Source organism: Streptopelia decaocto (assembly GCF_964273445.1).
Source record: "Streptopelia decaocto genome assembly, chromosome: 1".
Classification (NCBI taxonomy): domain Eukaryota; kingdom Metazoa; phylum Chordata; class Aves; order Columbiformes; family Columbidae; genus Streptopelia; species Streptopelia decaocto.
This window is the reverse complement of record NC_138663.1, coordinates 114,612,887-114,637,185: the sequence shown is the minus strand read 5'-3', so window position 1 is coordinate 114,637,185 and position 24,299 is coordinate 114,612,887. Positions and strand designations below refer to the sequence as shown.

The window sequence follows — 24,299 nt, the reverse complement described above, 5'->3', positions numbered from 1 at the left end:
AACAACCAAAATATCTGTGTATATCAGTATTTGCTTATGTGATTTTATCTGTATACATTTCTAGTATCTTAATGCAAAAAAAATGACCTAATCCCTTTTAGGAAACATTGATCTTCCATTTAAAATGTTGAATAAAGTTAACTTTAAGACCTATATTGCATGTTTCAAGTTCTTAATAAGTTATGTTAAATAAGGAAAAGGAATCTAAGGCCTTTTACTTCCAGATGGAACTGCATTTTTAAAGTAGAACTCTGTTCATTGAAAGAGGTATTTTTCAGTATTGTTGGTTTTACTGGGGAAGTGTTCAATCTGTGTTTCTTTTATTTTCTTTTTTAAACTTATATTAATGAAACTGAATTTGAGAGCCAAACTGCATTGTTATTTGTTCCTCAAAAAACTGTGAATCACTTGGGAGAGATGTTGAGCAAATTCTTGGTGATCTGATACAAAAATGACTTAAAACATCAAGTTTGGGGGCTTTGAAGCATAGGGGTTCAGAAGGTGTCTTTTTAGTATCTGTGAGTAGGAGCTCCATTCCCACAAGTGAGTTCAGTTCATTGAGAGCATGTGAAGGGAGCAGGTTGTAAGTACTGGTTGCAAGTATTTCTGCTTGTAAGGAATCAACAAAGTGTATTGTAATCACAAACAGTTCTCATTCTCATGATAAAAAGGCTTTGGTCTCAAATTTTTAGGATTTTGTTCTACTTTAAGTCTTGTACTCCTGAAGGGGAGAGTAATTAATAATTTATTTTCTTCAAGTCTGTGTCTAGGTGACATAAAATTAGCTGTTCTGTGTTAGACAGTAAAGCTCATCACCAGAAAATAGTTTCACTGAGGTTAGGGTTACATCAGGACCTGTCCTGCTTACTCAAAAGTTTGGAAGCATGAAAAGACCTGGTTATGAAGCACCTCTTCAACATTCCCATCCACTTTTCTTATGGCCTACATGTAATCAATAACCTCCTTAGTAATGTACGATATTAATTTGATTTACATCTGCAGTAGATAGCAAAAATCAGTATGCATCCCAGCTTCAGTTTAAGAAAATACATTTTGCTTTTTGATATATGTTGCAGGTGGGACTCAAAGTATTGCAAGTGTTAGAATGTGCTGCTTCTGCCAGTGCTGAGAAATCATCTGTCCTTACTGCTTACTATTTGAATGATTCTCCTGCTTTGAGCTAGTGTCATCTGTTGTATGCATGCTAACTGTAATAGAAGATTTTGAAAGCTGATGCCAAAGATTTGAGTATCTCAGCCAGTATGTCTGTTAAGGGTAGCACAGAGGGAAATGAAGTACAAAACACATTACATCATAATTTTAGTTTCAGTGTTACAAAATTAAATCTTAGCATGCAACTTAACTCAGTTCCTCTGTTTTAATAAATAAATAAGTAGCCTGATCTATCTACAACGGTTTTGATGATCCGTATCTGGAGTTGCAGTTGTTCTTTCTCCTGTCTGCATCACCTCGTTATTTTAAATCTGTATAATTTGAGCTGCAGATTTAGTAAAATGAGCTATAGAAATTGTCATCCAGTGAGGATGCGATATATGTTTTCACAGTGGCAGACACAACTGTTGAATAGCTCCTCGTCTCATTTGAGAGACTAGATATTGTAGTCCTTCTGAGTGGGAAGAGTATGACTCTGGTGCTGATACTGAGGGTGGCCTGAAAGACTTTTGTTACTTCCAAATAAAGTTTGAAGTTACTGTGTTAAGAAGCATGGATTTCTGTTTCCTGACTCAAATTAGAAAATATCACTGTGGGCTATCTTAACTTTATTTGTAAAATTGCTGTGTCTCATTGCAGCTAAGAGGAAAAAGTCAAAAAGCTAACGGCAACCATAACTTATTTAAAATTTATTTTCTGTTACTTGGCACATGGAAGCTATAGTGTCTGCTTAATTGATGAGGGTACCTCTCATGAATGTTTTAAAATTACCTAAAAAATCGAAAATTCGAGTCTTTATCGTGCAGCTGTTGTCATGGCATATATTCATCCAATGTATTGTCATAACTGTCTGTGGCTTGAATACGAGAGAGGTAGTTTTGAAAAAGTTGGAAATCTGAGGTGTGTAAACAGCAAAATCTTCAGGTTACATTTTAAAATATTTTGATATTTAGCTGAAACTCTAGATTGGTGTTATTGTTTAAGAGAATGAGTTCATTGTGGGTACCATCAAATTCTTGTCTTCTGTGCTCTACAACTCCTTGGATTTACTTAAAAGTCTTCGGCATTCCTCATTCTAAATTGAGAAGGCTCTGTTAAAGCAGTAGCTAAGTTTCAATATGGCCATAAAAGTTCGGACTGTACAGATGTCTCTTATACCCTCTCTGTTCCAGAACAGAATAAAATGCTGAACTTTTTGTCCCCGACTTAATATGCAGGGAGCAAATCACTCAAGTCACAGGGTTCTAAGATGTTAATACATAATGGAAAGAAAAAAATAAGTGATGGTTAGGAGAGAGAAAGGTTGAGGTGACCTTAAGGTTGATCCCTCTTGTAGCGGCAGTTTGTGTACTTCTTTTTGATTTATGATTCCTCCCTGTATCTCTCCTTGGCCATTTGGATGAAAGATTCCATATTGTAAGTCAAGGCACCAAGAACGTAAAAATCTATGAAAAGAAGCTTCCAAAAATGTATATTGGTGGTGATGCTTTTTAAAAGCTTGCCATTGTTCTAACTTGGATTTTGGCAAATGTAATTTCTATTTTGAGAATAACTACTTTTTTATTAGTTGAGTGCAGTAGTAATGTCTGTCTGACTTAGTTTTAATATATCTTTTTAACTGTAACTTTTGTGGGGGGTTCTTTAAATGACATAGATGAGAGAAAATTATAAGCTTTTGTGGAATTTTTAAGTATTGTAATGGAGGTTGTTTGTATCGTGTGATATCAAATAAGGTCAAAATAAACCTAGTTTGTGTAAATCAAGCAAATAAAACCAAACAGCATGACTTAACAATTCTGTGACTCTTACATTGTTTTGAAGGAATATCCTTTGAGTTGTTTCAAGGAGTAAATTCTAAACTCCAGCTTAAAACTGAAAGCAAGAATGTGTTTCTCACCTCTTTCCTCCCAACCCTATTTGCATTATGCATCAAAATAAAGTCCACTTAGATTTTAACAATAATGTTAGCACATTACACAAGATTTCTAAGAGTATATAGATTTTCTAGGATGGCAGGGTAAGATCCTATGTCTTTAATACAGGAAAATAAGAAACTCATTTGATGTTCTTTACAGTAGTCAGTAGGGGAAATTTTCTATTTTACATTTAATGGGCAGCAAGGGTGAGAAGTATAAGCTTCTGTGTAAATACTAGAATGTTGGGTTCTAAACTTTGTTTAGAAATAGTGGAATTGTACTCAGTGCATAAAATAGAATGGGTTGTTTATTGCTATTTTCTGTGTATGTGTTTCAGGGGTCCTTTCAGCGTTGTGCGGCGATGTATCAACAGGGAAACGGGGCAACAGTTTGCTGTAAAGATTGTCGATGTAGCAAAATTCACTTCAAGTCCTGGATTAAGCACAGAAGGTAAGAAAGAACAATTAAGCAAATTCTAAGCAGACAGATTTTTTTTGATTTGTCAATGTTTTCTGTGTTTACTTTGTAAGAATCTTTCTGGTTTATATTTTGTAGAATTTTTTAAAGCAAGGTCTAACATGTCAAATTCAATTTGATTTAACCTAGTGCATAAATTCCTAACCTCTAGTAGTTCCTATGGCTATTCAGTTGTGATAATAAATATTAGAAAAATAGTAGGTCTAGAGTAACTATTAAGCCATTGCTATTTCTGTTCGGATATTTTTTTAAGAATGTGAATTTCTTTAAGAAAAATTAACTTTTAATCATAAAAGCATACAAAGGAAGTAAAGTAAGAACATATCAGTCTTGTTTTTACTAGTCTAGATTTAGCAAATAATTTGTTATAAAGGGGGTGAAAGCTTATGATTGAAGTGTGCAAAATTGTATTAAAAACGTATACATTTTTCACATAGTCAGGATTTTAAAACAGTAGTGCAGAACTGCTACAGTGTAAAGAAAAGGCTGTTACTCTTGCCATTTCCTTTTGTAGGGTAAAACAATATGTCTCTTCTAAGTTGAATATGGAACTCAAGTGTGCACATAGAGCATGGTAACTGAATATGATCACTGTGTATTCCATGATTCCATGTCCAGTATATTTTTGCTTGAGATTGTATTCTTATGTACAGTAATGTTTTTGGGGGATTCCATTTGTGCTACGTCCTTAGGAATTCAAATTCAGCAGCAGAATAAGGTCAATGACTTGTGTTGGTAGTTCTAACAAACAGTATCTTACGCCTTAATGGCTAGTTTGATTTACAAGGTAAATCTGAGGTCTTGGTGCAGACTTCACAAAAAAATTCCATTTAAATCTAATAATGCCCTAGCTAGTTTCTTTTTCGTAGCCCTTCAACAAAACGTAAGAGGTGCTTTCCATAATATTCAGCTTGTGTATAGTCATGTTATGGTTTTGGCAGGTTATACCAAAAGAAATTTTGAGCTAGTTTATTTTTGCTAAAATGATCTTGTATCTTTTAAAGAAGTTCTCTATGTATTCTAGCCTTATTCTGAGCCTCGTCTTAACTGCTGATGCTTGGATACATCTCTGCCCTTAGTGGAGTATTGCTTTCCTCACTCCATGACAATAAAATTCAAACTTTTTGGGCCATGAATGCATTGCTGAAAGGGAGAAATAGTTGACAAAAGAGAAAGGGACTCATCAGGAGGAAAAGAGAAGCCAATAGTAATAATAGTTTCATTGAAAAATTGAAGGATAGGTATTGGTGGTTTGCATTTGCCACCTGGGTCTAAAAAAAGGCTTGGGAGTATACTAAGAAATTTTGGAGTGGTTTTGGGGTTTTTGTTCCACTTGTGTTATATTCATATAGTTAGAATTCAAGCTGGCAGGTCATTGATGTAGCAGATCATGAACACTTTCTGGGTTTAGTGGTGTTTTTTTTTTGTTTTGTGTGTTTGGTTGTGGATTATTGTTGAATTTTTTTGGTTTGGGTTGGGAGCAAGCCCTTTAGCTCTAGATAAGAATTTGAGCTTGTTTTTCACAAGTGTTTCCATATTGTGTACTCTTTCTGTCTATATATATGTGTATATATATATATATTTTTTTTTTTTGACATCTCCCCTATCCAGGTTCTTTTTTTTTTTTTTAATATTTTCTTTTTCTTATTTTTTTTTTAAATTTGTTGTGCTTTTTTCTGAAACGACATTCCTTAACCACATTGGTGAGGAGCTCTGATGGTTGTACTTGCATAAAACAGATATTAGATAACTTATCTGGGAGAAGGCTGTACTTGTAAATTGTGTTAAAGTGTAAGCTAGGATGGAATGGTAAGATTAATCCTTAGGAACATTTTTTTACCTCAAAGTTTTGCCATCTGCAAGACTGTTTTGGTCTTGAAAGTTATCTCTGTACAACTTTCCATCTCCAGCCTTTCTTTCAGGCAGAGGAGTGGGAGAACAGGACATTCTACATGCCAAGGAGCTGATGACAATTCCTTCCCTTAATTTCACATTAATGTAGAGCGCTGAGGTTTAATTTAAACCCTTTTTGATACAATGTTTCAATTTTTAAAAAGCATTACTTTAAAGTATTTTTCATACAATGTTTCAGTTTCTTTAACTTGTGAGGACTTTACTATGGATACCTTTTAAAAGAAAGACTTTTCCCTAGTCTGAACAATTCATTCACAAATAAAAAAATTCACTGTCTTATGTTAATGGTATCTGCCTTATCACAGTAACAGAAACAATTAAGCTTTGAAAAATTTATACTTCTCTAGGCTAAACTGTGTTTATCAATTGATACTGTCATGAGCATTTGTGGTATATGATGAAGCCACTAGCTTGCAAGACAAACTTTTACTTAGTATAGCATTACTTCACATAAGGCTACTCAGTACATGTGATGTGTAGACACAGACATCTCCGGTGATTTTTGTGCATTTGTGTATCTCTGCAGTGGTTTGATAATGAGAAAAAAAAATGAATGCTATGTAACGATGCCTGACAGCCAACAAATTTAATTTAGGCTGAATTCTATTGAATTTAAGTATTAGTATTCATGGTCTTGCAATACTGTGTGTCATCAATCTCTGTAGTGTTGTAATTCAACCATATTGATGAAGTATATTCACACTTTTTCACTGCTCAAGTGGCTGCAGGATCTACTGGATTAATGTTGGCTGTTTTACATGATGACAGATGCTACTACAGTTCACTATGTTTTCATATCACAAAGATACAAAAAATTCAAAATAGACATAAGAAAATGCAAAACTTGAATATTTTTAGATATAAAAGATAACTGTTTTGCACAGTTCAATTTAGAGGTTTCATGTGGAAGAGTACTTGTTGCTTTCAGAAGCTAGTTTACTCATTGAGGTCTAATAAAAATAGCAGTGTAAATAAACTTATTTTCAAATATAGCTTTAGTTGCTGTATTAAGAACTTTTGGTATAGAAAAGTGTAAGAAGCATGTTGCTTATTTCTGAATTTGTTACAGCTCACACCATAGTTACATTTTACTGACTTTTTCTTCTGCTGCTGTCTTCAAATTCGGTGCACTTTCTTTTTCTTTCATTTTTCTCTGCATGGCCTGCATGTCTTGCTTTTAGTTAGCTGTTCTAACATCAAATATCTGTAAGTGCAAACACTATTTCTCAGGAAGAGAATGGTGATTGATTCCTTACTACTTAGTAAAAACCAATATACATTATTTGTGTGCCTTTTCTTAATGTCAGATTGCTCTCTTGTAACATGCAGAGTGTTTTTAATGCAATTTAAAGGGCAGTGCCCTGTGCTCACAGTGCATGTCTCTTTGAACTTGTTTTTCAAGATTTAATTATTGTATATTAGATCCAGTTATCTGTAATTCATTTCGGTATAAATGTCCTCACAAAGAAAGTGATTACCATTACTTCCACAACCTTCTAATATGCTAGACTTCATTTATTAGGCTGTTACATGCAGGGCAGGCTTGTATGCGTGCCAGCCACTGTGAAGCTGAATAGATGAACTGATAAGAAAAGATTCAGGTTTCCTTTAGATCTCCAAGTGGTTCTTCTGGAAGCAAACTGTGAAGACAGTCTCTGCAAAATGTTTTGGATATGACAAAGGGCAAAACTGTAGCCAAGAAATAAGTGTTTTGAATATAGTTCTTGAACTACTTCTAGCAGTGAGAGGGGCAATATAACTGTTTGTGGTGTTTGTTTGTTTGTTTCCAACAAAGGGCCTACAAGTCTTTTTCCTGACATATTTTCAGGATGTGAGGCACTTTCTTACAGTTGAGACCTTACTCTTGTTCTGCTTATTTCCTTAAGTAGTTTACCTAGTTCTGTTTCTTTCAATTTTTTTATCTAGACTTGCATTTTTAAAATCACTGTGTCAGTGTAGTTCATTTGAAAGACTTTATTTAATTCTGCGTAAAGATGCACGACAGAGTGTCTTAACCGTTTGATACTGGAAAGCTGTGGTGAATCACAAGCTATTTTTTGAAAAAGTATCTGTTTGTAAGATTATGCACCTCCCTCCCTGCTTTTTCAAGGGTTTAATAAAAGTAATAATAATAATATAAAAAGCAGTGTTGAGCTCAAGTCTTTGAAAAAAACTATTTCAAATCCGTATGTCAATAAATTTCAATATACTATTTCATATATAGACTGGAGTTGAAGAAAGAGGGATTCTTTGATTTGGAAAAACCAACTTATCTAGAATTTCTGATACTTGTCAGTTTTGTATTGTACCATATTTCACAGATCAAGGGAAATTACTTCCTTCTTTGTGGCATTATTGGGCCCATGCCTGAGCTTCTCTGTCCAGTTGGGACTTCACAATTTAAGGGATGCCGAAGGAAAGATCCCGGCAAAGGACTATCAAGATAGTCAGGACCCTACAGCACATGATGGGTGAGAAGAGGTTGAAGGAGCTGGGTTTGTCTAGTCTGGTGAAGAGAAGGCTAAGAGGCTGATATGAACTACTTGAAGACTTAAAAAAACTACAACAGTGACAGCTATTACAACAAAGGTTAATGCCCAGAAATTGTTGCTAAGAAGGTTCAGGTTGAACATGAGGAAAAACTTGTCCACTGGTAGGTTAGTGCAGCAGGTGCGGGTAGCCCAGAGAAGCTATAGGACCTCTGTCCCTGGAGGTTTTCAAGACTTTGCTAGATGAAGGCACAGCTGTCCTTATCTAATATGAGCAGTAGCTTTACTTTGAGTTGAGGTTGGATCAAATGACCATCAGAAGTCATTTCCCACCATAATTTCTGTGATTTAGTGAAAATATGAGGAAGGCACCATTACAGGTTGTCTTTTTGTTGAAGGTAGAAAATATGAGGATATTTCAAAGAATGAAAGGCTGCATCAGCTTGACTTTGCATTTTGTTTTATTGTTATTTTAACCCTATGAGAAATCTTATTCAAAGTATTTAGTGCTACTAGTGGTGGTCCTGGTGGACGCCAAGTTGAACATGAGCCAGAAATGTGCCCAAGTTACAAAAAAATGCCAACAGCATCCTGGGCTGCCTTAGAAGGAGTGTTGCCAGGAGATGGAGGGAGGTGATCCTTTCCCTCTACTCAGCACTGATGAGGCCACGCCTGGAGTGCTGGGTCCAGTTCTGGGCTCCCCAGTGCAAGAGACACATGGATATACTGGAGAAAGTCCAGCAAAGGGCTGCAACTGAGATAATGAAGGAAGTAGAGCATCCATCCTGTGAGAAAAAGCTGAGAGAGCTGAGACTGCTTATCTGGAGATGAGAAGGCTCAGGAAAGATCTCATCAATGTGGACAGATACCTGAAGGGAGAGAGCAAAGAGGACAGAGCCAGGCTCTTCTCAGCGGTGCTCAGTAACAGGACCAGAGGCAATGGGCACAATCTCAAACACAGGAAGCTCTGTCTGAATACTATTTACTGTGAGGGTTATGGAGCCCTGGCACAGGTTGCCCAGGGAGGTTATGGAGTTTCCATTCTTGGGATTATTCAAAAGCCATCAGGACAGGATCCTGGGCAATTGCAACTAGGTGGCCCTGCTTGCGCAGGGGAGTTGGACTAAGTGACCTACAGAGGTCCCCTTCAACCACAACCATTCTGTAATTCTACAAGTGCATCTTCATAACTGCTTTGATGGGTGGATGGCTCTCCTGTGATGGGTCTGGGAGCAACTGAGCAGGCTCCTCCTTACCCCACTCACCAGTGTCTCTCTGTGCTCCTTTGTGGGTGTGCAGATGAGGTTTTATCATGTAACCTAATGTTTATCTTTTCACAGAATCACAGAATTTCTTTTCTGAAACTCTAGTTTAATTATAGCTGCCTTATTCTTTAAGAAAGCAAACTGTTTGAGAAAGAGTTGGAGAAAATAAAGTTTGTTTGAAAAAGTAATTAGGTTGGAGGGGAAAGCAAGGATATTCCTCCAACGCCGGGAACTTTTACTGGTACAATAAGCCAAATGAGAAAGGTGTGTTTCTTCGCCTTCTTTGCAAAACAAAGTCATAATTAAATTTATGCAAAGAAATCTGGAAATATGCTTTTAAAAATATTTATTTTGAGAATGCTCTCAGGTCTTCATTCTTAAACATTGTTGTTTTAATCTCTTTACAAAATGCATGAGGTATTTCCAACTTCTATTCTGAAGAATAAAAACACTTCGCAAGACACTTCTGTCTTTGGACACAGTCTGTACTCGTCTAACGAATCATGATTCTTGCCAGTAGTCCAGAAATAGGCTTCTAACTGTGCTTGCAATAATTCAGGCTGGTTACAAACATAGGGAAGAAAATAAGCATCAGCTGTATTTTCAAATATTTTCTGTTTGAATGCGAGCATGTATTCTGTTCTGGTTTGTGCGGTCAACAAAACTCAAGATTAATTGTAGCTGAGCTGCAATTTCTGTTAATTCATTGATCCAACGAGAACCTTCTTTGATGCATAAATGCTGGGTGGTTGTTCTGTGAATCTAAAAACATATGTCACTGTGATATAATAAATAATGATCCTGTGCAATATCACTCTTTTAGAACTGCTTTTCATGTTAGAATGACAAACCTGATCTTCATAGAAACTTTCATTCTAACATCTGCATTAGCAAGTATTTATGGCTTAACACATGAAGTATATGGGAATGGAGAGGTCTCTGTAGTATGTCATTATATGGGAGAATGGAAATACTTCAAGGAGAAGAAGATTCAAAATACACAGGGTTCAGGAAATTGTCAGTATGTCAGTTGCTTGTGAGAATCAAATACTTTAGGTTACATTAGCACATATTAACTTGTAGAGATGCAGAGGTTTCTGCCTTTTTTGAATGTGAGTCAATGGATTTAGTCCAGTTATAAATACTGCCAAACAACGGCTGCATTTTCCAGGGCAACAGTTGCTTTACTAGGAAGAAATTAAAAAATCTTTTGATTTTTTTGAATAAAGAAAATCTTTGGAGAAGAGAGAAAAAAATGTTAAGAGAAGCAATTAAGTCTAGCTGATGTGAAAGCCGATGGAAATATTTGTTCTTTGGAAGCTATTTTGTAAAACAGTTTAAAGAAAAGATCTTGGCTAACATATGGAGTAGGATATTAGAGATTTTTAAGTTCTTAGTGAAGAGAACCATTTTGATTTAAATATATTAAAGACTTGGAGGTGCTGAGGAAACCTATGAATTTAATTCATTTTCTTAAAGATTTTCTACATTTTATGTGCTATTGTAGTCCTACCATGTCAAATATTATTGTGTCAATTGTCTTCCAGTATATTAATTATTTAACTAGAATGGAAGAAGTTAGGTACAGACAGTAAGTGATTGTCTATACAGTTAAATTTAAGACAAAAAATCCACTTAAAAAATCTGATATTAATTCAGTTTTATCCTTAACTTTAATACTTCATTGAGTTTCCTCCTAATTCTATGTTTTGAAACTATTACATGTGTAAGTAGTAACTTTAAGAAATTGACAGAGACAACAGTCCTTCTGCCCACTGCGGAGTAATGGAATGGAAGATGTATGGTTTTGAAACACTTTGATCACTTAAGTACCTAGAAGATAGAAGGATGAGAATATTATATCATATCTAAGTAGATACTTGTGTTTTCTTAGGGTTATAGCCTAGCAATTTTGTTTGTGTTTTTGTTTGTTTGTTTGTTTAGGAAATAAAATGTTTTTAATAGCTCTGTGTATTACTGCAGTCTGAGCACTCTGAAACAGCACTTACTGGCGTGGCATTTTCCAGCTACAAGTAATTTATTTTAATGAAGACATGTATCAGGGACACTTCGATAGCCTACTCATGCTGAATGTGTTGTATGTGCTTGATTTCCTAATATTAGTCCAGCCAACAAATATACACAGTGACAGTAAGTGAATCAGCAATGTGAATAAAAATACTGTCCAATTGCAAGTGAGACTAGTGGTAAAAAGTGATGTTTTGTTCTTTCAGAATGTCTTGGCATTTGTTAAGCAACTTAAAGGAGGATTTGTTTTTAATACTTTACAGAGCCGAGAAATTACTTTAAACATACATTCCAAGTTCCACAGAAAGTTACTAGCAGAGTCAGCAATATAAACCCCAAGCTTCCTGATTTCCTCTGGTTTCCCAGAAGACTAACTAAAGTTAGGTTAAAAAATACATTGTTTGATCCACTGTGACAGAACCAGTTATTGTAGATTTCTTAATATCTGTCATTTTTAACATTGCCTGTCATATAGTGGCAATTAACAATTCCAGGTCCTAGTTTTGAAGTTACTTGCAAAGAGTAAGAACTGCTGAACTTGAGGCCACTGGCTTTACTGAGATGATGTTGATTTCAGGATTTGCTTCATCTGTCTCAGAAGATTCTGTCCTCCTTCTGTATCAGGTAGTGTGGACTTTGTGAGTTGTCTGTCACCCCACATTTGCCACAGTTATGTTTCGTAGATGCTGAGTGACACTATTGCATAGGTTTTTTTTGCCCTTCCTGGTATTAGTGAGGGTCTTTCTTGTGGGGAAGGTAAGAGTACTTTACCTCACCAAGTGGACTAGATGCTGGCTCAGCATTCCTACAGATTGAACTTGCCGCTGCAGTTGTCTGGGACTGTGAGATTTTCCTTGCTTAGGTTTACAGGTTTTAAGGACTACAGTGGGCCAACACTTAAATCTTCTTGCAATGTGATCTGTATTACTACTTGTGTGTGCAAATGGTGGTCTTGGTAGCTGTCACTTCTCTGAAGTGGTATAGGAAGGACAAAGTTCCCTACAGTTAATTCTTCTCATGCTGTTCTTGAAAAGATATTTCTCAAGTATACTTCCAAAGATGAACTCCACCTAAAAAGGTATGTTAGCTTTTGCCACATAAGTACTTTTTTTGAGAGAGAGCGAGCATAAAAGAGAAGTTATGTTTGTATATCACAGATCTCCAGGAGAATCTTTTGAATAATAACAGGACTGGATTCTTAAGGCAGGCCCAATGCTCTTCACACTGATGTACCTATAGGAATATCCATTTCCACACACTAACTCGAGAGAAATAACGACTGCAATAAAGGTCTGCTGTAACACTTGTCAAGATGGACGACTTTTCAGTTGTAGAAATAAATGTTAAAGCAGAAAATATGTTGATTGCCTTGTTGAGTGATATCTCCAACCTTAATATTTGGTAAACAGCCAGTTGGAGCTCCATTCACATTCTAAGCAAATGATACACTGTGTTTAAGTGTCTGCTCTTGACAGAGGTGGTCCTGCAGTTTAAGGGGATTCCACTTCCAAGGAATGGTGATTATGAGCTCCAGTCTCTCAAATCTGATTTAAAAACAAAAGAAACATGAGCAGAACAAACCCCACAAACTAAAACATCCACCTCATTTCATGAAGACCGATAATTTTTTTTAACTATTCATAAATTTCTCTGAGCAGTGAAGGCTACCCTGTCTCCCCAAAAATAAGACCTACCCCAAAAATAAGCCCTAGCATGATTTTTCAGGATGCTTGAAATACAAGCCCTACTCCAAAACTAAGCCCTAGTTACAGTTCATTTAAAAAGACAGTTTAGTTAATGTCTGAGCAGCTATACAGGAAAAAAAATAATAAGTTTTGGAGCAAAAATTAATGTAAGACCCTGTCTTATTTTCGGGGAAACAGGGTACATGTGCATTCACTTTTGCTCTCTTCTCTCCATCTTCCCACTGCTCTGAAATTCCTTCAGCATCTGGTTAGTAGGCTCAAAAGGGAACAAGAAAAAGTCACTTTGCAGTGTTTCTTCTGCCATAATTGTAGAGCATGCATTCTGGTAGCACTCACTGGCAGAAAGTTAAAACCAGGCAATTTTCCTTTCAGGTGTACTAGCATGATCTAGATGGGCATGGTTTTTCTGTTTGCTCTTTGGACTTGCTTGTGGGCATTGAGTGATATACATATTGCATTTTGATGTGATGACATAATTATCAGAACATGCTGAAACAGGAAAAGGAGTAATTTTGGTTTGTTAGAGTAACTGATGTTGTTCCTCCATTACCGAGATATAAATTGTCATTTTCATTTGCTTCATAGGCTTTTGCACAAAGGCTAACCCGGAAGAGTGTTCTGGGGTCAGGTGGTTTGCTTTGGTTGTTACAGCAGTGGAGCTGATTCTGTCAATCTGAACTGTTGCCAAAAGGATGGAGCATTTCGTGTATCAAGATGTCAAGAAAAGCAAGCTCTGTTCTAGGCCTTTCTCTCTTAAATCTGCTGTCTGGGCAGGTCCCTGTTGGATCCTCTTGCAACTCTGTGGCTATTTAGGTCCTGAAAGATTACAGAAAGCGAAAACTTTTTCCCTTTCATCTGATACTATGCTGATACTTTATTTCCATGTCCAAGTCCATTCTTCAACAGATTTTAACGACTCAAAGAGTGTTCAAAGTCCAACTTAAAGAGCAGTTATTGCTCAAGGTCTTGTAACTTACAGTATTAGGTGATTATACTGAAAATGTGTTATAGTAATGAGGGATGTACAAGAAGTGGAAGAACGTTTTTTAACTTTTCAAACTAGGAAATGGTAGTTTTAGTAAATTTTCTTACAAGTTTTTTATGCTTACTAATTATGTGTAAATAGTAGATTTGTATATTAAAATCCTTTTCCAAAATAAAAACAGTGAATCAGATTTCATTGCTGTTAGCAGGCAACTGGTCATTTTTGTCATGTGAACTTTATCAGTATTGTGGGATCTTGAAGATAAATTTACAGTAAAAAGACAGCAAACCAAAGCAAATAGTCTGTAGGAGAAATGGTTGTTCCATTTGTGTGGTATTTACATTTACACTTAATTACAATAACTTAAAGCTCAGTCAATGCTTCCATTAAAATCCACAGGCCATTGTGGCAGTCCTCAAATTTTAATTTGGCATATAACGTCTTAGACTTTTGATACATGTTTTTTTGCAAAAACTCTTAAAAATTGATTATGACAGATATATCATCTGCTTTCACCATTCTTTGATTCCAGTATTCATTGCTGGCAACACATTGGACTTTTGAGTCTATGATGGTTCTTAAGTCAGCACAGGCATCATGTGAAGAATATTGCTTGTGGTAACAAAAGGTTTAAATGTATTCCAGTTTCATGGTTTTCTGTGGCATTTGGAAAACAAAAGATGAAAGATAATTTAATAAAGCATATCTCAAGAATGCTGAAAAGTTCAAAGCTTTAGGCTCAATATTAAGGGTTCAAAGGTTTGAAAAAAATGTATTTAGAGGTTTACTTTTTTTCTTTCAGCTTAGAATACCGTGATGCGGTTTATTGTGTTTTAACCATATTACTTCACAAGAAACTACAAATAGGCTTTCCAAACTGACTGTAGTATGAGGAAAACATAGGATATATATAAACTGTGAATTTCTCTGTGGTCTGAGGCCATTTTATTTCCCTAATTAGTTGTTCATGGATGAGGATATGCAACAGGATGGTTTAAGGAGCTAAATCTCACTTTTCCGTAGTAAGTGGAGACTGAGGAATTGTAGCTAATAAAGAAAAAAGAAGTACAATAATGCAGGTACAGTGGAATGTGTTAGAAAGCACATGGATGTGCAAAGCATGCACAGTGTGCTGGCATCTGTTGAGATTCATCAGCTCCAGCTTAGCAACAGTCCAGAAATCACAGAATCACAGAATGTTAGGGATTGGAAGGGACCTCAAAAGATCATCTAGTCCAATCGCTCTGCCAGAGCAGGAACACCTAGATGAGGAATGTGTCCAGGTGGGTTTTAAATGTCTCCAGAGAAGGAGACTCCACCCTGGGCAGCCTGTTCCAGTGCTCTGTTACCCTTACTGAGAAGAAGTTTCTTCTCAAATTTAAGTGGAACCTCTTGTGTTCCAGTTTGAACCCATTACCCCTTGTCCTACCATTGGATGTCACCGAGAAGAGCCTGGTTCCATCCTCGTGACACTCACCCTTTGTATCTGTAAACATTAATAAGGTCACCCCTCAGTCTCCTCCAAGCTAAAGAGACGCGGCTCCCTCAGCCTTTCCTCATAAGGGAGATGCTCCACTCCCTTAAGCATCTTTGTTGGCCTGTGCTGGACTCTCTCCAGCAGTTCCCTGTCCTTCTGGAACTGAGGGGCCCAGAACTGGACAGAATATTCCAGATGCAGTCTCACCAGGGCAGAGTAGAGGGGAAGGAGAACCTCTCTCGACCTGTTGGAGGGTGTCAGCCCCATTTTCTTGGCACTCCGTTTCTGGGAGTGTTTATTAGCGTATCCATACCTTGTGTTTAGCTGGGCTAATAAATCCTCAAGAACCAGGGTCACTGTGAGTATCAAGTGACCTTACATGCAGCTAACTCAAGTCCACCATGGTTTATCTATTCAGGTATTGACTGGGAGAGACTACATTGTATCATCATGCCCTGAAGTAGCATAGCTGTTTTGCATATACTGCATTTAAGCTAATAAATTCTGCTAGACCTGAGCAGGCTCTTAAATTGTTGCAGGTGTATGTACAACCTGCATAAATATCTCATGGATTTGCAAATTTGAATTTTATGTCCAAGTCATGGGTGCATAACTCATCCCTGGCCTATAGTGGCAAATACACCCCTCCTTGCCTCAGTTTCTTGTCTTCCTCTGCCTACTGCAGTGCCCTGGAAAAATAAGAACATGATTTTGCAGCTTGAGATACACTGGACAGGTCATTTCACCAGAAGAGGTTTGTGAGGAGAAGTCAAGCCTGAACTAGTATTTGCTTCCTTCTTCAAGGAGGGGGTGGGGAGTACATCTTGTGCAACTAACTGTGCTTCAGAATGTTTTCAGAATCTGGGAAATGCTGCATTCAGTCATGTGTTGTCATGTTAAGACATGGTTAGTATTTAATGTAGACAGATACTTCATTTTTTATTTTGGGTTTTTTTTGCTTATTTATGAGGAAAGGAAATTTGGTTGTTTTAACAAAAGAATGCTGTTCACCGTTTCTTCCAGCTCTGTTTTGCAGAGACAATATGGATTGTTATAACTTATTCTCCTTCTGTGCACTTCTAAAATATAATAGTGGCTGTATGCTTGGACCATTTAAAATAGAGGCAAGCTTATCATTGCTCTTGCACTTTAGAGCAAGAAAAATTGGCAGAATTTATAAGGCTCTGTACTTACTCTAATTGTTCATTATTTCACATTTGAATACCAAAGAAATAAAATGGATCTCATGCGAACTGTGCAGGATTGAGACAGTACATATTAGTTGGAACGAATTTGAGTCAATTCTTTTAACACCTGAAGAAAGTTCATTCAGTTCTGAGTGTTTTACGTGCAAGTACTATGAGTGTAAGTACTTTACTCTTTGCTCTGTCAAACAGGAGGAACAATCCATTATCCCTAGCTAGTTACTGCAAGGCTTTGTAGATCGATGCCAGTCCCTCAAAATACACTGTAACAGGGAAGGAAATTGTTTTATATTACTATGTGGTTCTTGCCATTGGCATCACCTGGAATTTCAGAGGCAGTGGGAAACTCCCTCAGAAATTAGCTAAAAAGCTATGCAGATGAACCATTTCTTAGCCTGTATGTCCTACTTTCTGATATAATTTCCAAGATCACAAATTAGTTTAGATGACCGAACTATTTCTAACTCAATTTTTACTAAGTATAAACCTATGTATTTTTTGGTTCCTCGCTTATCACCAGAAAGTAAAGAGGGGAAATGAAATACTGTTTTCTTAATGCTTCATATCTGTATTGGTCAAGTACAATTGTTCTTTAAATATCAGGAGAAATCTGTGAATATTTCTCAGATGACCTTTAGTTGCAAAAGGTTTCAAATCAGGTCACAGGAAAAATTGTCATTGAATAGGTTCTTTATTGGAAATATGTTACCTCTGTCAGTTTTGTCTAGTTTGCAGGGAAGAGCATAAGTGACTGTTTGTAAAATGAAGCAGTATTTTCAGCCTGTTGTACAATCCAAAACAAGTTGGGCAAGTTAAGCCTTATTCCTAGAGCTGTGACTTGAATGTTGCCAGAAACAAATTTGAGCTCAGTTGCACTGGTTTCATCCCTAAAGCTTGATTTTTGTGGAATGAAAACGGGAAGGTATATTTTAAGGGCACAAGTTTCAGAGGCTTGGAAGAGTATTGCAACTGCATAAGTGGAAAAGGAAAAACATGTTATTTGAAGCACTACAACCCCAATAGACAATATTTAAAAGTATTTCATGAATATGTGGAAGTAAAATGTCAAGTTAAAACTTTGTTTAGTTCTTAGCATGAAATCCTGAAAATTCTGGTAAATAATACATTCTGTAGTGGGTTTCTTTGTTGCTGAACTAAGTCATGCACACCTGTTTTACAAAACTTGCTTTATAATGTGTCAGTTAACAAAGAAAAGAAAAAATGCTCTATGACTTTTGGTAATAATTGCAAAGAGTCGCATGTGCAGAAGTGGAACAAACCAAAACTAACTTTTTCTTATCCTGGATTACTACTGCTTGGAAAGAGTTATCTGATTCCTGACATCATTCTGTCACTGAACCAGGAAACAAGTTTTGTTAAGGCAACAGTTTTCCAGCATTCAGACATCAGTCTGCTGTAGGGTTTCCTATTTGTGCAGAATTGTATCATCCATAAACATTGCCAGATAGTCAACTGTTACTCAGGGTGCATCTCCCCAGTGCACTGTAGATGCCATTGAGTTCAGCGTGGTGTAGCTTTTGGTACTCAGGCTGTCTCAGTACAGCAGCATATAGTGTAGCTCGCGCTATTTTACCTGAGAAAAACTGTAAATTAACCTGTGCTGTGTGCCACAGCCACCTCAACCAAAACATAGGATAAATTTAATCAGAGTAAATTGACATTTTAGATGCCTTTGGTTTTTTGCCTGGCTTGTCTAGGCTTGATATGGGCAAAACAGACTATATCCTTTCTGGCATTAGTGAGCAAGTGGTTTCATATTGACTGTGTAGAGCCCAGCATTTCAAAACCAAAGAAACTTTCATCAGAGCAAACAAACAAGTAAATTTTGTCTGTATGAGAAGCATCTTAAGCAGCCAGTTCCCTCTTCTGAGTGCCTTTGGGTACTCTGTTCTGCCTGTTATTGTTCAACAACAGCAGCGTAATTGATTATTTAACCCTTTCTAGAACAAGAGTTAGGGATAGTTTGTCTAGACTACCTGAATCTGCTATGAATAGATTTCCTTTGTGTCTTTCAAATTCCAGCCTTTTTCTTGGAAAATTGAGGTTCTTTTTTAACAGCAGAAAGGAAATTTCCATCATTATGTTCAGGTAAAGGCTAAGCCACAGAAGAAAAGACATTTCAGACAAAAAGAAAACTGCAAATATTAGAATTATCAGGAACAGGAACACCGTTTAGTTTTTCAGGATCAAGTAACATTCTTTTCTTGATAATTTTCTATTGCCTTCGAGGGCACTTACCTGATATAATGTCATAATGTTTTAGTATGTGAGTACTAAAAACTCATTTAAGCAGCTACAAAGCCTGAACTTTAGTTAACCTGATCTGCCATATGAATTTTGGCCAAAATGTTAAAGGGATGTTGGAAGTTACGTGTAAACATTTTCTGCCAGTCTGAATTTAACATCGATGATGATGCTCTCAGCACTTTCTGGGTTATACATTACCTGTATTGCCCTTGCCAAAAACTGAAGAGAAAACGTAAACACATATATTCATACACACACACACACACAGAGAACAAAAAAAATCCCCAGAAACAAACAAACAACAACAAAAAAGAAACCCCCCCCCACCATGTGATTATATTTCTCCTTTAAAAAAGAGAAAATCCAGTGATTTAAACTGAACTACTTGCAGATTCTTGCTTTCTAAAGCTTTTTGCTGGACTTCCAAGCAGTAAACACACTGCTCTGTTTTAGTTTCATGGATTAAACAAAGAACTTCTGGTTAACAGCAGCAAACTGTGTTTAAATGTATTCTAGTTGTGCAATACAATTATTGGTGTGTGCAGTGTGGTATATTACTGGCGTATTCATCAGCTCTGAATGGCTCCTTAAGCACAGAGGAGAGAATGATCTTCCACGGAATCTGGATAAAAGGGTGCTTAGCCCTGGATGTACCTAATTATTTTAGGTCGACATACTTTTTTTTTGTTCTTAGGCCTGAACTGTAATCATCATTAATCAGATCAATGGTATAAAACTGGCCAAAGGTAAAGCTCTCGGCAGCTAAATAAATCCAGCCACCTTTTGTGTTCAGTTGCTGACGACAAACCAGGTCAGAGTAGGAGCTGTGTTGCCACCTAGTGGGAAATCTCTAGGTACTCTTGTTGACGTGAAATTGCACAAACATAGGAAATGACAGAGGAAAGAGAAATAGGACCTGACTTAAAAGTTCATTTTTCAATTTTAAGTTGAGTTACAGTTAAATATATGAAAATATAAACCTACTGCAAGTTACCATTTCCTGATAATACTATGAAATCTAGTGTTCTTAGTTTTCTGACTTCTTTAGTATTTGGGGGGAGGACAGCAATGTTATAAGACGGTAGTGATTTAACATATTGTCAAGTGTTTTAAGGCAGTGCTCCTGTTGAGATGAGCAACGCTGCTGTAATCTAGTTGTTTCTGTTGCTGTGCTATCAACACCATTGTGCTCATAAGTGTTTGTGCAGATACCCAGAACTAGCCAGAACTAGTCCAGCTGAAAAACAGCTCTAAGGGGAGGGAAAAAAGATTTTTTGCGGTTGGATCAGTTCTTTCATTCTGTTTATTGTGCAGTTGCACAAGCAGTTGCACCAGCATGAACAGGAGAGATGCTGCAGGAGGGGAAAATGAGTTGACAAAAGAGGGAACAGTTGCTGCTTTTAATGGAACTGCTAGTTTTAAATGTTTATCACTTTTCACTACAAGAAAAAACAATCCGGGTAACTTTATGAAATGGTGACCTTCTGGTCAGTCGAATAAAGGAGACTACTGTGACCTTACAGCTGAACATTTTGTCAGTTCAGGGCTCCAGCCAGTGCCTACCATTCTTTTGCCAAATGCACACCTTGTTGTGTCTAATAGTTTTTCTCTTTTATTCTATTTTTTTAAAGAAGTTTCATAGTATATTCTGACAGATCAACTGCTGCACATACCCTTCCACTTCCCTCAGTTAAAGAATTCATTTTAGCACAAAGCATTTAAAATTGTGGTTTGTAGTATAACAACATGTGGTCTGTGGTAGTTGGGAAGGTGTTGGGTTTCAGGCAATTATGTGGTGCTGCGTAACAAGTGGGAACAAGAGATTTAATATAATATGGTTATCAGTAGTGAAGCCACTTGCATAATTTGATTGATCATGGCTTGAGAGGCAATAACTGTTTTCAATTTCCTTTCATTAATTGTCGAAAACAGAGCAATGTTAGGAGAAAATGAAAGTGTTTCAGATTTTACAGCAGAGGTTCCAAAATGCCTTCAGAAGCAATGCCATTTCTATTTGGAAGTCCAAACTTGCAACAGAGAAAACCCTCCTTATTCCTTTATAAGTTAACTTATGGAGCTTGTAACACTACTTCTGATTATCATGTTCCTACTCCAGTTTGTGAAACATTTTTGAAACTGCTACATTGCAGCAGTGAGATCTACTAACAGTGTTTTAAAATACAGATTGTGTATCTAAAAAAAAAAAATCCAGGAAGCATTGTTTTCACTTATCTCTGTTTCCCCTCTTCTTCCTCTGTCCTCCAACCCCACTGAACCTGCTGTTGAGTATAAACCAAGAGGATGTAGAATGTAGAAAATCTTAGAGGAGAGATATGGATTTATCCAACCTTTCTTCCTGCTTGAGAAAGATGAAATGTGACTTTTTTGTGTGTGTGTCATTGTGGTGGACGCTTTGTAAAAAGTTGCTAAGAATTATAATTAAATTAAATAATTTGCTTTCAATTACCTGAAATAGGTAGCTGTTGATATTCTTTCAGACATTCTTAAACAATTTTATTAGTTCAAGTTGATTCATTACCCAAAATACACCATCTTACTTACGAAGCATTGCTTATTTGTAGGTCAATAAAAATGAGCAAATGAGTAAAAGGAGGGAGGAGTTGCTTTCATGGACACAACCATGCAAAACAGCTTACCATATCTGTCAGATATGTAATTCTGGACAAGTCTGGTGGATGTAGTAGAATTCATGAGAGAAAACGAAAGTGCGTTTTCACACCCACTTTCATGTTCTTCGTAGCTGATGGAATCTGAACTGAGAAAGGAAAATTGCCTTTTAAGTCTCCCAGGACATGCAGCTTCAGCTAAAAAGCCATTACAATGTTTATATGTATGTCCAAACACTGGGAAAGAATGGAATGGAATGGAATGGAGAATGGAAGTTATTCAGAATTTAGTGAGTGTCTCTAAAGGCTGATGCCATTAAATGGAGATTTTCACAGGTTTCTGCATGGGATTGCTCAGGAATGGATTCTAGTTGTTAATTATTAGCTGTAACTGTATTTTGGTTTTCTTTCTTTATGCCATCATTGTGTTTCCAAATGCTGCAGTAGCACTAAAACAAAATATACTGACTGGAGATGGATTATCTCACATTGTCATTGTAATTGTTGATTACCATGATGTGTTTATCAAGAGCCATTCACAAGCTGTATGCATTTGTTTCTTTTTTGTATATGTTTTAAGCATGTTTGTTAAGTTACAGGTTTATTATACAATAACAGATTTGGTGACAATGGAAACACTATGCAGGGAAAGGTATGTGTTTGTGCTTGTAGTTGTGTTTTGCAACATCCTAAGCAGCTCCAAGTGCTGGCTTTCACAGTCTTATTTGCTTTCTCCTTGCATATTCCTTTCCTTTTTTTTTTTAAGCCAAGTTCTATACTTGAGATTGCTCACTGAGTGATTTCACGTACTAAGACTGCAAGACACCAAGCCAGTGGGGAAAAAAAGTAATGGTTCTTTTACTGAGTTAACACTGAAATGGTTTATCGGCGTGACAAGCTCCAGGCTGCTGCACAGTGGAACAGAGGGCAAGAATGTGTGTGGGATGAAGGGAGAAAGAGCCAGCAGTTAAATCAGCTTGGCTACCGCAGACCTTTAGCCACCCCAAAGAGTGTGGGAGGGGAGGTAGGAAAGCTTTACTACTTGTTGAGGCAAGAAGTCATTAACTGGTCAGATGTATCTGCATGATGAGGAGTCCATCACATATCCCAGGAAGGCAGGCAGTGCAGTTTTAATTAAGGGGAATACTCTCTCATGGAAGAAAAACAAAACATCTTTTGGGCAGAAACATCACTGTGGTTCTGTAGTACAGAGTTTCATTGCCAGTGTCAGTATGGGATGTTCCACCCTCCAGCTGCTCATTCCTGTTGCAGTATGTTGACTGTACCAAGAGCTTTTATGACTTCCTTGCTATATTATTGGAATAATAAGGCCTAAAAATAATCTTCACAGAGGAGCAAGAATGAGGAAACAATGAGGGGACAGGGAAACTTTTTAAGGTAGTGTTGCCACGAAGGTTCACTTGGTTTTGGAAGTGCAACCAAAGGAGTGTGGAACTGAAGGAGGGAATACCAAGATCAGGGAAGGAGGAGGTTCACCATGGCAGAGCAGATACCCCTTGGAGCCCATGGAGGACCTGTGCTGGACCAGTAGAAAGATGTGAGAAGGAAGGAGCAACAGAGAGGAACCACTGTGACTGACCGTGACCTCCACCTCCTGCATCAATTTGGGGGTAGAGGAGTCTGGAGTGAAGTTGACCTTGTGAAAGGGGGGAGGAAATGTATTGGTTTAATGTTTATCTTTTTCCTTCCTCTATGCAAATCAATAAATATTTATATCATAGACAGAAGCATAGGAAGTTCCATCTAAACACGAGGAGAAACTGGAACAGGCTGCCCAGAGCGGCTGTGGAGTCTCCTTCTCTGGAGACATTCAAAAGCCGCCTGGACATATTCCTGTGCAGTCTGTTCTGGGTGAACCTGCTTTAGCAGGTGGGTTGGACTGGACGATCTCCAGAGGTCCCTTCCAACCACAACCATTCTGTGATTTTAATTGGCAATAAATTAAGTTAACTTTGTCAAGTATGGCTGTTTTGCCCACAATAGTAACTGGTAAGCAATCTCCCTGTCTTTATCTCAATGCATGAGCTTTTTTGTTGATATTTGTAGTTCATATTTTCTACCCCTGGCCACCTGAGAGCAGAGAGTGGGCAAGAGCCTGGGTGTGATTTTAGCAGCTAACCAAGGTTAATCCGCAAGACAAAACCCAATATATTTGTAGTGTGAAACAGTTGGTGCTGAGGTCTCGGTGTCTGCCTTGTACATACTTCAGGGGGTTACTTTGAACTAAGACTAGTCTAACCTTGTGTCCTGTTCAGGACTGCAGTGCATCAGGCACATTCCTGAGCTACATCATTCAGTTTAGTTATATCTGGATGAATTCCAGTTGGAGTGGTCAGCAGCTTCTCCGTGATGCAAACCAAAGGACGGTAGGTGAAAATAACACAATCAATTGAAAAAAAGTGTATTGATTTCCTTTTAAAAGCATATCTATTTAAATTATATATAATCATATATTCACTGTACAAAATATGTAGAAGCATTTTAAGCAAGGAGTTCACTACTTATGTAAATACTTGCTTTCAAAATACTGTCATACCCCAGCCGTGGTTGGAGAACTAATCCTTAAAGAACTGAACTAATCCTTAAAGAACTGAACCTGGAAAATCAGAACACTATACATTTTAAAATTATGTATGCCTTCCATCTTGTTTAGAAACTTGATGTGATCCCTCCTCCATAAAGATGTGGCTGCTACATACAGCCTGTGCATGTCACTTTTGAATTGTTAAAATGGTGCTATAATTCAGG

The 24,299-nt window shown here is 37.1% G+C and overlaps 1 protein-coding gene across 4 annotated transcripts in view; it reads left to right on the top strand.

Moving 5' to 3' along the window:
* The window catches only part of CASK (calcium/calmodulin dependent serine protein kinase), a 206,381-nt gene that overhangs the window by 48,586 nt on the left and 133,496 nt on the right, over positions 1-24,299 (top strand). For all 4 annotated transcript variants that reach the window (XM_082046510.1, XM_082046509.1, XM_082046508.1 and 1 more), the window contains exon 2: positions 3,427-3,539. In XM_082046510.1, the coding sequence (XP_081902636.1) occupies positions 3,427-3,539 (113 nt within the window). The remainder of the gene's footprint in view (positions 1-3,426; positions 3,540-24,299) is intronic.